This window comes from Lynx canadensis, chromosome B4 (assembly GCF_007474595.2).
Source record: "Lynx canadensis isolate LIC74 chromosome B4, mLynCan4.pri.v2, whole genome shotgun sequence".
Lineage (NCBI taxonomy): Eukaryota > Metazoa > Chordata > Mammalia > Carnivora > Felidae > Lynx > Lynx canadensis.
Genome location: NC_044309.1, coordinates 31,130,268 through 31,145,725, shown reverse-complemented (window position 1 = coordinate 31,145,725; position 15,458 = coordinate 31,130,268). Strand labels below are relative to the sequence as shown.

General features: G+C 35.9%; 1 protein-coding gene across 14 annotated transcripts in view; it reads left to right on the top strand.

Moving 5' to 3' along the window:
• PARD3 (par-3 family cell polarity regulator) overlaps positions 1–15,458 on the top strand; it is a 670,780-nt gene that overhangs the window by 327,247 nt on the left and 328,075 nt on the right. For all 14 annotated transcript variants that reach the window (XM_030321422.1, XM_030321420.1, XM_030321421.1 and 11 more), the window contains exon 5: positions 4,686–4,817. In XM_030321422.1, the coding sequence (XP_030177282.1) occupies positions 4,686–4,817 (132 nt within the window). The remainder of the gene's footprint in view (positions 1–4,685; positions 4,818–15,458) is intronic.

The window sequence follows — 15,458 nt, the reverse complement described above, 5'->3', positions numbered from 1 at the left end:
TTACTGCATAACCAGGGTACTGCTACCAGGGAGTAGCAAATTAATATGCGTTTCTCAGCCTGGGTGGCTTTTTGACACCTGATGATATGGCAGTACATTTAGATGATAAGGAAAATCCCTGATCACAGTAGGAACATCTGTTTTTTTCTGGCAAGAGGGAAAGCAAAGCTGAGAGGCTGTTTGGGACAGCCTCATAAGTGGAGGATTAAAATTGTAATTAAAAGGGAGAGTAATTCCTTATGGTATTTTTCTTGTAAAAATTTTTAGATAAGGTAGTAGTGGCTTTACTATTATAGGTTATTTCTTGTCATTAGCAAATTTAATAATCGTTAGGATTTTGTATGTTGGTCCTAGTGATAGATTTTTGTAAGTCTGAAGAGAAGGATTTCTGTTTTTTGCTTTGAAGTTCACCAATGTATGGAATGGAGGCATTAATTTTTTTTTTTTGAGGCACTAATTTGATCATAGAATGAAATAGATTTAAAGTCACATTCTCCAAGTTTTTATAAATAACAGCTCTAACTTGTTGCAAAAATATTAATGGCAAAAATTTTGTTGGTTTGGTTTTCCCTTTAGGTTGGGAAATGTAGATTTTACAAATACACTTAACTTGAAAATGTTGACTTTTTTGTAGCTGACTAGAGTCTGATCCATGAAGCATATAGATAATCTTGCATAGACATAGTTCAGGCTACCAGGTTTTTAAAATCATTTACACTGAAATAAATGTTTTTAAGCTGAAAATAGTATGCACTGTGTACATTTCAATGGAAATCATGAATATCCAAGCATATATCGTTAAGGAGAAATTATATTGTGTGTTCTGATGTTTACTAGTGCAATCACATTGTAAATACAGAATCACAACTTTGTAGGACTATAATCTTTGTATGAACCTGATCCAAAGTTCTGGATTGTGAGGAGAACGTGTGAAATGCTGGTAGTACCTGCATGATACTATCAACAAAGTAAAATATATATTACATAGTGATTAATATATTTTAAAAACTCTTCAGTTTCTTGATCATGACTAAGGTTACTTCAACTGGCCTTTTTCATACATTATAAATTAATGTCTGGATTCATTATTGACATTACCATAACAATATTGAATTAGAAAAACTTTTTTATTATGAGAGGTTAGTATCAAGTTTGTTTTTCTTATCCATTAACTACTCAAAGTTGATTTTATGAATATAAAACTGTGGAATTTTTCGGATGGAGTTCAAAAGGACAGATTTTTTTTTTTTAATCTTTAGCCCTTATCTCCCTTAATAAGATTACCTTGTGGTGGCCTGCTATATGAATTACATGTCATAATTGATGTAAAAGGAGAAATGTCACACTGCTTTTTAGATGCAATTGGAAGTAATCATATTATCCACAGATATTGTATATTGTAGGTGTGACATTAAATTGAAATAGACCTATAACAGTGGTATATATCTTGTAGTGTAAACCTAAAAGTAGAATTATTATATTTCAGTGAAAATGATGCCTTTTGAAAGCATGTCCTTATCAGTTTCTAAAATAACTTGTAGACATGTTCTTTGAGAAGTCTGGGATTCTGAACCATGTGAAAATAGGACATACAGCAAATATCCAAGAAAAAGCCTTCCATGTTGGTACAGGCTACTGAGCTAAGTGCTTGAGTTTAAAGGTGAATGGTGATCTTCTGTTTAGGTTTCACTGTAATAGTGGAAATAACAATTCTAAAAATTAACTAAATTATAAGTTAGAACTATAAGTAGAAGTAAAATTAGAATGTAGTGGTAAAAAAAAGCATGACATTATGAGTTCTATTGAGAGAGAGTCAGGGAATGCTTCTTAGAGAAAGTAGCAGTTGCATTGGGTGTTAAACACTGATAATTTCACAGAAGAAATGTTATGGGAAGCTAGGTTCAGAAAGATCATAAGTGAAGGTGAGGACGCCTGTGGCACAGCAAGTGTGATTGTGTGAAAGTTCCTCTGGTCTACCTGTAGTGTCTGTCCGTGTGTGATGTGTTGCAACACACATTTTAGAAAAATCCTCTGTGGAAAGTGTAGAGAACATTGTTGGAGAGGCTAAGGCTGGGACCAGCCTCCAGTTACAAGGCTGCTGTACTCATTTCAGATGAGAGACAAATTGAAAGAGGTGAAGAGCATGATGAATATTTTTCAGAAGAGTGCCAGAATCGAGAGAGGAAGCGAGTTTCAGTTTGGATCTATTGATTTGGAGGCATCTTTGGGATGGTCTATTGGAAATTTAGATCATGAATTCAGGAAAAAGTTTAGTGTTGGTGACCCATGCCTAGAAGTTGTCGGGAGGGACGTTTAGAAATTAGACACTTTTTGAGCTGGGCTAAGGAGGGAGTAGTGAGCAGACCATAGGTAGAGTCAATAAGGGCCATTTCAGTAAAGAAGAATGATGCAGATTCAAAAGGAACCAAAAGGAAGTTCCCAGTCACACACAGGCTTCTGGACACCAAAAAAGTGAGGATTTTGCATCATCCGGTTTCTTCATTTTAAAGATCTATTTTTCCCTTTGCAACTGGTATTTTGTCACTATGCAGACTTGCAGCTCACTATCAACTCTTCACCTAACAGGTTTTAGCATCCATTGATTAATAACTTATTTCATTAGGGGCTGAATGCAGTGATTTTTCTAATTGTATTCATTATTCAGTTTCCATTATTTGGCATTCTTCTGAAATGACAAGCTTCCCCTCATCGCCTGGCACTGTTGCTTTCTCCGAAATATAGTTCCTACTGAAAAGGCAGAATAGATTTTTAACGCTTTCTACTTAATTATTCATTTTCAAAGTAAAGGGTTGGTGTAATAATCATCTCTAATGGTGGAAAATGAATAGAGAAGCCAGGTCTTTAGTCCATGATAGCAGCCCCAAGATCCTTGATATCAAAATTTTATTTGTGTTTCTCCAGACTCTTAATCCTTCTTCACTTTGCGGACATCTACGATTCTGTCATTGGTAAATTTACCCTCTCTGACTTACTTGAATTTCTTATAAGTCAGATAATTTTGCTTTGTTCTGAAACTATCATGCCCAAGTTTTAAGGCAGGGATCTTAGTATTTGGAGATACAGTGAGCTTTGGTTTCTTTAGTTGCTTTTTTCTTTTCTTTAGATTTTGTCTATGTCCTCCACTTATTTTACCATTTCCATGTTCCTGTAAATAGGGTGAGTCCCTAATTCCTGGAGGGGGAGCAAGATCCTAATCTTGCAGCATTCTGTGTGTGTGTGTGTGTGTGTGTGTGTGTGCGCGCGCGCGCGCGCGTTTGCTTGCAGTTCTATGCTCCATTACCACTTTCTTGAACTGCTGTAACCAGACCTGTACAGTTTTTCTAGTAAAAATTAGTTGCCCTTAATGTTCAATGCTATCAAGTTTTTAGTTTATTTTTTGTAGGTTAATTAATAAGAAAGACTTATAAAGTTTCATACTGAAGTTTATACTGGTTAATATTTATAGGTTTAAAAAGATTTTTCGTATGCCGTAGTATTGGCATAGGTCCAACACCATCAATTCATTTTTAAGCTTTGTTCTCTGATGGAATTTATGAAGGAGCAGAGAACACCGTCTTGGTCTCTGGCTAAGGTCTATACAATGCCAACCTATTGTATTACACTTCTTTGTTTCTATGGATTCGCTGCTCATAGGGCTTAAGTAATGAAGGATAAGAATCAGTCATGTGTATAATGTATACAGCCATATTACCCTTAGCAAAGTTATTAAGGAGGATATTTTGGTACTTCTCGTAAAGTGGGATACTGCTGTAAGTAGGTCAAAGTGAGGTTAAGATTTAAATTTGTTCTTGTAGGAGATATTTAGATTTAATCGTTGAACTAAAAGTTTGACTTCTCTGACTTATCCTCGCCTTCTCATTTCTTTTTAGAATATTGAAATTAAGTTTTGCAGTCCAAAAGCCAGAGCAAATTGTTATAAGTTATTGTTTCAAAGAACAAAAATTAAATAGCATTTGGTTGCTTTGGGACTATTAAATATTTATCAACTAACTAGGTTTTTATGTAAAGACCTCACTTGCCATATGCATGTTAGGGTAAACTGTTATGTATCTGTTATGTGCCATGTATTGAGATAAATTTTTTTCTTTATATTTAAATTAATGCTTACAACTAGCTTGTGAAGTAGGTAACAGAACAGTCCAGAGAATCTTAAGTCTTGTGCCCAAAGTCACACAACTACAAGGATCTAAATAAGGAGCAAATTCATTAGTCTTTCTTATTTTAAACATTTTTGGTGAATTATAGATGGTATCTCCCAATATTATTGTAAGATTAGAAAGAAGACAAAAGGAAAATTCCATGATTGAGAGATCATAAGAATCTTGGAGAGAAATACTTTTCATTTTCTGGTGCATGTAATTGGTTGGCCTGGGGAGATTGATTTGGGAGGGAGTATAAGGTCTATTGTTTCGTTTATTGTGTGCATATGTGTGTGGCTTCCTTCCCTGCTATAGTCATTAGACTCCCTCATCCTAGACATATGACTATATTCATGAGGTCTAATCTGAGTGAAATGTCCTCAGTCAACTATTTTGTATAGACTCAGAAAAAATATTTTAAACATGCAGAATCAGTTTTCTGCTACTTTTGAAAAACCCAAGTACATCATTAATTTGCAAGGTCTGGTTTTTTTACAAGACACCTTTTTGTTTCTTTTTGAATAGAAAGATGAAAACTACAGAAGCCTTCCACGGGATACTAGTAACTGGTCGCACCAATTTCAGAGAGACAATGCTCGGTCATCTCTGAGTGCCAGTCACCCAATGGTGGACAAGTGGCTGGAGAAGCAAGAACAGGTAACATAAATTAATCCTTCTATGTGTGTCATAGACCTAACTTCCTGGCCCATACTCCAAAAGATGTTTCCCTGCATCACAATGATGATTAAAGGTAAATTATTCTAATAAACTTTAGTTAAATTCCAGGCTGTATGTCAGAGTTTGTGTAACATAATTGTAGACTATTTCTGTGGTAGTCCCCAGTCAAAGATTTCTCATAAGTGGTTACAAATATTTGCCATAGATTCTGGAGTATCCTGATTTCAGAGTTTGTTATGTTGTTGAGACACAGACATTTGGCAGTGAACAGTACAGTTTATGAGTTGACTTTCAAGACCACTTATAGGTTCTTCTGTTTATTTGATAGGCAATAAGTCAAAGGACCTGAGGAGGCAAATTAAAATGTTCTGTTTTACCTGACTTCACTTTAGAAGAGAAATATGCTATAGTGGCATTTCAGAATTTAGATTGTTTTGTAAGGTTCAGGGACTTGACCCTTTCATAAATATCAATAAACTATTTTAGGTTTGTAAGGTTTTAGAGTTGCTCAGTTTACTCCACAGTATAGCCATCTATAGTTCCTGAAATCAGAATTGTTTATCACTCAATATAATAACTGGTTCCTATCCTGGCAATAAACAATCACTGTTAAGACACTTCATATGAAGACTGAGAATTTATCCGGTAAGTTTTGAAGTATAAAACATAAATTTTATAGTGTTGTTGTATAAAGTCTTAATTCTTTATTGTTAGTCATAGTGTTTTCTTGGAAATCCTAGTGTTTTCCTTGTAGTTTTAATAATTTTTTATGTTAAGAACACACTAACTGTGGTGCTTGGGTGTCTCAGTTGGCTAAGCATTCGACTCTTGATCAGCTCAGGTCTTGGTCTCAGGGTCACGAATTCAAGCCCCACATTGGGCTCTGTGCTAGGTGTGGAAGCTACTTGAAAAATAACAACAACAAAACAAAAACTACTTATTTCGTTACTTTGTCACTTATTTTCTCTAAAAAGTTCATATAGATGGAAGACTAGGTGAGTGCTCAGAGAATGTTTTGTTTCAATAATTTCTAAAATTGTTAATAATTCTGTTGCCTAGATACTGGAATAGCTGTTTTTCAATTTAGATTAATGATGACATTGGAAAGAAATCTGAAATGTTTTACTTAATTTATCTTAGTGTATGTTTTAAGCCTCCTAAAATAATTTTGTGTGTGTGGGGGTGTGTTTGAATATGAAATAGTACAAAAGTCCAGTTTGCCTTTGAAACAATGGATGGTATCGCAAACGTGCTGATTTTTATCATACCGTAAATGTTAGAATATAAGCATTGTGTGATGGAAATAATTTTAAATAATTAAAAAACCACGGAAGCTCTACTTAGGAAAAACATTCTTTTCTTAAACAGATTTTAAACTCATTGTTGTCATTATTACATTTTCTCTTTGAAGTAAATATTTTAAAGAATTAGATAGTTTAGCCTGGGCCTGGAGTCAGACTCGCTGGTTACCAGCTATTTACCATAAATGACCTGGTATACTCATTTATTGAATGGGTATAATCCTAGAACCTGCTATATCCACTGACGTTATACCTGCCAAGGGGTTAGGATCATATCTGCTTTGTAGCCATAAACACTGGGTGTTAATACACTTGTTAGAGAAAAAAATTGGCTGCCAAGAACAGAAAGTCTCGATTGTATAAGAAGAAGATACTCATTTTTCATTTAAAAAGAAATCTGGAGGAAAGGCCAGTTGGGGATTCAGGGGAACCTCATTGGGGATCCAGACTCTCCATTTTCTGGGAGCACTACACAGTGCCTCCTTGGCTGTGTGCTCCAGTCTGTCCTTTCCTGTAGAGCCTCAGCCATCACATGCTTGCACGGAAGAAGAGGAACAGTTCCTTTTTATTCTGCATGGCTCTTTTTGAAAGCAAATACACCTTTCCCACAAGCCCCTCCCCCCACCCAAACAGATATCTTTCATGTTTTGTTGTTTAGCCTTGTATGAATTGCTTGTCTATTTCTAAATTGAAGGGAGTTGTTGGTTTAGCCTAGGTGAGCTTGATCTGGAGCTGGGGGTGTGGGTATGGTGGTTTGTCTTCCTGAAACGCAGTTGCTGATCACTGAATATAGTCAGGGTCCCATTAAAGCAAGAAAGGACGTATAGTTAGCTAAATGTGCTAAATATGACTATTTTTATTACAGGATTAGGAGAAAAAAATGGCAGTCCAGAGTTTCTAAAGTATGATATATTTAATTATATTCTAATAATGTAACTTTTACCATTGTGGTTGTAGACCTGTTTTTAAGGAAGTAGTATAGCTTTTCTTTGTAATTTTGGTATAAAATAGTTTCTTTTTACGCAAAATAGTTGCATTGAGAAGCCACAGAGTTTTTTTCTCAAAAGACCAAGGCTTGATTTTCTTCTGTTGAAGTTATTTGAAGCAGTTTTTCCACAATAAGCAGGTTTTTTAAAAATTGAGTACTTCCTTAGTCTATGTAGTTTAATGTAAATGATATTAGCTAATTGATGCCTGAGACTGAAAACATCATCTTCCTTGGCTTACATTTAAAAAATGATGATCCATTCACTAAATTTGGCCATTTCACATCAGCAGGAAAATTAATTAGACTGAAATCTATTTTAACTGGATAAGAACAGCAAAGACAACACAAAATACATATTAAAAGTTTTCTTAAAAGTAAGTACAATTGTGTGGGCAGGAGAGGACTAATAGGTTATGCTGGACACACTGTAAATCTAGTCCAGATAGTCTCATTTAATTGTGAATTTATTTTTTTAACAGTTCCACATGAGTCGTCTGACTTTAATGGCCTGATGTCTCTTCTGTGGCTTGTTTTCTCCTTAGTTTTTGCCATTAAAAATATAATAACAGACAAGCATTACTCAGATAAAAGAATGTTTTATATGGTAAAACACACAAATCAACCCCCTGCCTTTACCGTTTGGGATCACCGGGGTGGAAATATCTACCATGAATTATGCCATCTGGACTGAGAGGTGAACAGAGTTCTAGATTTTATATGCCTTCAGTGGTTTTGTTTTTGCTCTATTTCCTCCTAGATTGCTCATCTCTCATTATCTCTGCTTTTTGAAGGCAATTATGACCACGTCCGTTTTGCCAGTGGGAATAAACTGTAGACATGAAAAGCACAAGGGAGTGTTTTAAAATGCTGAGCTAGTAGGCACCTCTGGAAGCTGTGTCTTTCTTTTTGTGAGATTGATCCTATATAAAGGGATATTGAATCTTTCACTCTCTTAGAATATTGGTAAGTTACACTCATATAATCAAAGGTAGGGTGTGCATCTTATTAGAACTCTGCACCAGGAAGCACCTGGAGTCAAGCTTAGCATGATTTCCAGAAACAGAAGTCCTGCTTTTCAGTTACTAATTGAGAATAGCCTGTACTTGAATCAGGTTCCTATCAGAAGGTGTATCTCAGACTGTGTATCTTTCAAAGAGCATCATTTTCTTATAGAAACTTGGGACTTACTTTTTTGAAATCTCAGAAGAGGCACAAAGGATTTCAACACTAAACGGGTTGTTGTTGTATTGCCTTGAAAAAAGTTTTCATGCTTCTGAAATTTTGACTCTGAGACCCAAGGAACAACAACAAAAAAATCAACAAAAGCCTTAGTTTTGATGTTTGGCTATGCTTGAAGAATCTGAATTCCTTTTAATCATTACCATTTCCTTGACTCTTTGTAACTATATTTTAATATTGGCAGATAATAGATCATAAGCTGACTTTGTTCTTCTATCCCTACAGTTTATTGCAACTAATAAATTCCACAAAAGAGGAGGCAGGAACTTTACAATACGTTATTGGAAGAATTTAAGGCCTGAAAGTAGAGGGACCTAAGGGAAATTTAACCTAATTGGGAGCCTGCCATTTTCACTACCCTGACTTGGTGAACAGGCCTGAAGCCAATTAACAGAAATAGCAAGGAGGTGCAAGGCACATTCCAGCTGCCACTTAAGCTCTGTTGTAAGGGAATGGCTGCCCTGACCTTTAGAGAAAAGTCCGTGTTTTAGGGTTTTTTCCATCAAGCAAAAACTTTGTCTAATTGGCATATTATACCGGAGGAGGCAAACTGTGAGGAAAACTACCTTAAATGCTTGGTGATGACATAGTTCACGTGTGACAATGACTGTGCTCCACCTTCTCCTTTGTACCCTGGTCTCCCTGTCCCCATCCTTCCGTGTTGTCTCAGAATCTCAAAGCCATCAGTTTAAGGAAAACTGACAGTGCCTTTTCTTCTCATATTATGCACTTTTGTCACCATCTACAGCCATGATGCTTTCATTTCAGATTTTTTCATGAGGAACAGAACATCCCTGACTTTTGATATTTAGTCCTTCTGACACGAAGGTGACTCATGTAGGGATGGTGTCTGTTTTTACATTGGTCTGAGTTGAGTCCTAGATATGAGAAATAGAAAATATCTGAATGTTAAATAGAAAACATATTTTTTCCTATTTTTAAATTTTATTTATTTTTTTAATTGAGTAAGTTTGGTATCCAATGTAGGGCATGAACTCATGACCCTGAGGTCAAGAGTCACATGTTCTACTGAGCCAGCCTGGCACTTCTAAATAGAAAACATATTTAAATAAAATAATGCTTGAGAAGAAATTCCTTTTGTCTTATTTTTAAAAAAGAATAGTTCAACATTGCTTATTCTGATACTTTTTAAACTTTTGAAAAAATTTGCTCTTTATAACTATTCACATGATACAGAATGAATACATTCGCAAGTCATGGAAAAGGTAAGTTTCTAGGAACGTGTTTCATTTTTCCTTTTTATTATAATTTATGATTAAGCCCAAATTTTTGAAGATCTAGGGCAATAATAAATTTTAAAACTTCGAACCTATTTTGCATGTGAGTGGACATACAGTAATGAAGAAACATTTTAAGCTTATCCAGATTTTACACAAGAGTGGGTGGTTTAAAAAAAATGAGTAAGCTTGTCAATAAGTAATTGTGGTACTAGGTGTTGTTTATGTTACCTTGGAGTGATAAGATGATGGGTGTCTGGGATGATCAGGTTGTGGGTCCTGCTTCCATACCTCTCATCGAAGTTGGTTTTTCCTCTGATCTGCCTGCATAAGGGAAGATCCTTTTCCAAGTGCTTAATAGCCTTTTCTAAATGGAAACAAACAAACAAACAAACAAACTCATTTCACTGATACTTTAGAACCATCCAGATGACACAAGTAGTCAGTTTCCAAATGTGAAATGATCATCCTTTTTTTTTTTTTTTTTTTTTTTTTTTTTTTTTTTTACAAAATTAGGAGATGGCTTCCTTTGAAATCTGATTACAACAGCTGCAAACCAGTCAGTGAACTGGCCACGGGGTCATCTTGTTAAAACATGGAAGAGCTCTAGAAATTCTAATGGGGGCATGTGCAGGGTCTCCTGGCATCTGCCTCCTCATGGGACCTAAGGTTAGGTTCTGGTGCTGCCTAGAACCCAGGTCCTGGAGTGTGTGTGTGTGTGTGTGTGTGTGTGTGTGTGTGTGTGTATGTGTGTTTATTTAATTCTTTAGCCCATAAACACTGAGAAACCAAGTGACTGCTAGGGTTATCTGGATAAAGACAGTCAAAGCCCTCTGCCTCCAGATTCTAAAATTCTATAGTTCTCTATTAAAAGGAAGGGAATTTATTTATATTATTTCCTAATTGACAGACTTCTGCAGAACTTGGGCAGAAGCAAACATAATTGTGTTTACCTCAACAACAGCAAATGTAGAAACTAAAAACATCAAGATTGCTTTAAAATTAAATTTAAGTTTCATTATAAAATGCCAGAGATTTTCCTTATAGCAGAAACCTGTCATATTCACAATAATGTTAAAAATAAAACCAAAACAACCTTGGAAAAAAGTTTTCATGTCACCTGTCTATATTAATGCCAAAAGATTTTGTTGTGCTTTAATAATAAGCTGATTATTATAATACATATCTTAAAATTATTTGTGTTTTAAAACATGATGGAAGCATCCTGCATGTATGTGATGTTTTATTTTCCATCAGCCCTTCATAATGTCTAGCTTTATTATCAAAGAACTGTGAATAGGAATTATCGAGTAGAAAAACAGGGCTAGAGCACAGGGACCCTGATAGATGTTCTTCTGAGAAGGACACATTAATTTCCTGAGGAGCGTTGTCACCCACAATCAGGACCACTTTGGATGCTCTTTTCTTGTCCAAGTGATAGGTAGCATTTTACCTTTAGATATATTTAGTGGCAAAAAGACACCATGAGCTTACAGAGCATGTGTTCAGGACAGGAAACCTGCCCCTCCCGTGAGTGGGTCCTCTTGTCTGACCCATAACTCACCAGTGGTGTGGCCTTAGGTTGTATGATCTCAGCAAACTTCATTTTCAATGTGTGCAAAATGGAGAAAATGATACCCATTTGGCAGATAACTGGCTCTGTGTATGAAGACTAAGTGACATGGAATATGTAAAATGGAGATCCAGTTTCTGGTGTATCTTAGGCACTTGTTAGATGTTACTTTCCCCCCATCTTTATTTTAGGTAAGAATAGACTTACTGGTTACACCTCAATAATTCTCTCTAGTATGGAGTGACCGTTTTTTCCTTGCATTTTCTCCTTGCATATTGGAAGTGCCCTTTGGTATGGTGGGCTGGTTCATTTTCGTCCCTCGTGTATTTCTAATGCTCCCATCAGCCTTTTAGAACTGGATTCTTGCTTCTATGGCATCTTATCAGAATTAAAATAAAATTTAATCTTTTTAAATCATCTCTGGTTCTTTTCTGAAGAACATAATCTGACACAAAAATGACATTAGCGCTAATCTCTGTGTCTGTGTCCATTTTTTATATTCCCTTTTGCTTTTGGCAAGCACATGTGGTTTAAATACAATTAAATCTAAGAATACCATTTAAGAATGCTAAGTGTCTTACAAGGGCTTCTGCTTGGCCACTTGCTAAGCATCTCCGTCCCTCTGTCGTGTGAATGGAGTCAGGAAGGCACTGTTTGACTCGCTGGCTTTTGGAATGTGTTGTGCAGTTTAGAGGGTCCTCATCAATTCGCCTGTCCCTTTATGTCTGGCCCTATTTATTGCTTGTTTGGCCTATGGAGCTAAAAGCCTGCAAGCAGCAGGGAAGTGAGACAGAAATTCTACCCAGTGAAACATCTTTGGTGGTAGGTGGATTAACCTTCATGGGGAATCTGCTGGTAGCTGATGATTTTCTTGCCTGTGAATACAGCTGCCAGGACCAGATGTTTAGAGCATGCACTCTGGATAAAGATACATTTTCATTTTTAGCTATGACACTCAGGTGCCTTTTCATATTTTCATCGCAGGTGGTCCGAAAGAATTTTGTTGTGAGCTATGCGATTCAGTATGACGATGGAAAGAATGCATGCTTTATACTCTGATGCGCTTTATTCCCACAAATCTGTATGTCATTTGCTTTTGAAAATTTGGTCTTTATTTCTGTGTTCAGTGAACAGTGGAACTGCTATTCTTTCAAAAATACTGGTTAAGAAATTACGTTAACATTTTCAGTTTACAGTATGTTGTTTTCACTACCTGTTTCCTAAAGCCTGCCTATACAAATGGCATCACTCATAAGCCGTGTTTAATTTTGGACTGTTATGATCTAGGTAGGGATTTTTTTTTCTTTAATCAGTCCTTCAGAATGGTTCTGAAATCGTCCTTAAAAATTGCTATTTTAAGTGCTAAACCATTTTGCCCAATGGTTTTATGTTCTTAGTCCCCTCACTGAGGTCTGGTAATATGTGCCCCATAGTATTTTCATTGGGTCTGTGTATCTGTGATCCATTTTTTCCTCTGCTTTGTGGCTGAAAGAAGACTTGTGAGTTTTCTTTAATATCCAACAAATTCTAAGGAAATTAAAGCACTGAAAAGAAACACGTTTTCACAACATACCCCTGATTGTATGGGAGGGGAGTTTAGGGTGGCCTTTTGGGTTTCATCACAGTAAAAACATACAGCTTTTGAAATATTTTTATTTTTGATAAATCAACTTCATAAGATTGGAAAACTGAGGAATTTTTCTTTTTGTACAAATACCATAGTTCTAGATTGTAAGATAAAATTGCAAAGTCAGTATCAATTGGAATCAAGTTAAACCCTTTGCAGAAGCATAATGTCTCTTCCTACCTTTGGTCATCTCTTTAATTCTCTGAAGTAATTCATTAACCGGCCCTCCTATGATTTAGCGTCACATGCCCCTGGGAAAATAGAAGCAATATTACTCACATCCCCACTACCTTTTACAAATCTCCCTCCTCGTGCCTGGGAGGAGGTTCCCAGGCCTCTCAAAGGCTGCCTGTTTTCACCTGTCCTCTGTCTGTTGTCTCTTTTCAGTCTTAGGACTTTGCTATTTTATTCAACTCCTCTTTATGCAGTCATGACTGTGCTTCATCTTTCCCATTAGCAAATATATGCTCAGTTCACACACCTCTTCCCCACAGGCCTCTGGCTTGCTGGCCCTCCCAATTCGCAGATTTGGTTCCTTCTCATCTTTCATGTGTCAGGTCACCCTAGTCCCCATCTTTGAAAGAGAGTGACATGCCTGCTGCCTTCATTATTGTTTTCTCTCTCACTATTCTTTAGAATGTTTATGACTGTTTCCATGCACCAAAATGCCACAGGCATTGTCTTGTTTACTTTTGTTTGGAGCTCTTAGTAAGCCTTGATGCACATTTGGGTGAATAAGTGTTGCAATAAATTGCAAATAAAAAGTTTATAATGGCCTCACCTTTTCTGATACCCTGTATTATGGATAGATTCGTTGTTAGGTGGTCTATGTTTTATAATGTCATTTGATACAGTATTGTGATTTTCATTAATTATGAGCTAAAAATTGCAGATTATAAGTAAATTGAAGAAAACCTGCTAAATATTAAGACATATACATATGTAAACCTTACAAGAACAGTCAGACTTTTGAGTCGTTGTTTGATTCCATCATTGCTTGTCACTTAGCATCGACACATGGCAAAAAGACTAGAAAATTCTTTCAGACGGAAGGACTAAGAAATGGGGGGGAAAATTCGAAGCTCAGTCAAGCAATGTTCCTACTTCAGAGAACTTGATAATATGATGGAGAGCACAGCCTTCCTTATCCCCAATTTATTTAATCACTTCTGATCTTTCTCTGAGAATGTCTTGTAATTGAACATGGATTTAAGTGGTAAAAGGTGAGCACTATCAGGCTGTTACCAACAGGCTGTCTGTGTCTTAATGATTTCTGCTGAATTAGATTTGAGTACTGCAGCCCTGGGTAGACACCTGAGTGTCTTAAGGCTCTCTAGACGAGGTGGTGGTAGTAGAGGGTAAGAGCCACCGTGACTTCAGTGAGCCTTAGTGAGACACAGGAAAGAAAAGGCCTCCCAGAATGCTGTTATGGGCCTGACATAGCCGTCAATTCTATTAGTTCCAAAAATATCGAATTATCAGAAAATATTAAATTACTCTTTGTGTTCATAACTGAAGTGACAAATTTTCCACTTAATTAGGAAAACAATGTTTGAACAAACCATTTGATTATATTTAATAGTTTATAAGCAGTTGAGTTGAAAGTAATAAGTTAATATTCTCTTCTGAATGTGTTTATTTCATTTGTTTGAGAGCTGGGTTTTTTTTGCTCTTTAAAATTTTTTTTTTAGAGAGTTCGAGGTTTTTCATTTTCATTAGAATGAATGTGAGTTATACCATTATTCTAGGACCCCTAGCTGGCAAAATTTAATTTTCTTTTAGAGATAAATTTACTTATTCTAGGAAAAATGGAGTTTTTTCTCACATGTATATAAAGTATGGATATGATCAATTCTGATCTACCATTAGCCTCTTGTACCTAGTCTGTAGCTTTTTGATATTATTTTTCTCATTCACTTCTCATACTAAAACTTCTCTTTTAATGAACATTGGATAGAATTAGATATTTGAAATGAAATTGAATTTTAGAAATTAGTTTCAAAGACAGAAGAAATATCCTTTGTTTCTGATGGAATTACACAAAAAGTTTTTTAGTTAAAGGACTTGATCCCGATAGGAAGACAACCCTACACAGGCTTGTAGAGAATTTAATTGGTTTTAAGTTGATGGTGATAGCTGTCCTTGCTCATTCCTATCCTCAGGGCTTATTAGACATCTAAATGAGTTGAGCATTTAGAATTAGAGGGTCTTCCCTCTTACTTTGGAAGACAGTGTAACTCAATGGACTGTATGGGGATGAATTTGGTAACATGATTTTTTTTTTCCTTTTTCCTTTTTAGAAAATGTTATTTATTTGATTTTGCAAAAGTCATATATTCATAGTTCTAGATTCAGACGTTTCCTGTGGATACACAAAATAGTGCTTTCCAGTCCCTAGTGCTCCTCTGCGGTGTAACCACTGTTACTAGTTTCTCGTGGATCCTTTCAAGTAGTACCATTCTTTTGTAAGAAAATGTGAAAATTTATTCTCCTTTCACATATTTATATTAACACTACCACATTCTGTGCTTTAGTTTTTTTAAGTTTATTTATTTTGAGAGAGACAGAGACAGCATAAGTTGGGGAGGGGCAGAGAGAGAGAGGGAGAGAGAGAACCCCAAGCAGGCTTTGCGCTGTCGGCACAGAGCCAGATG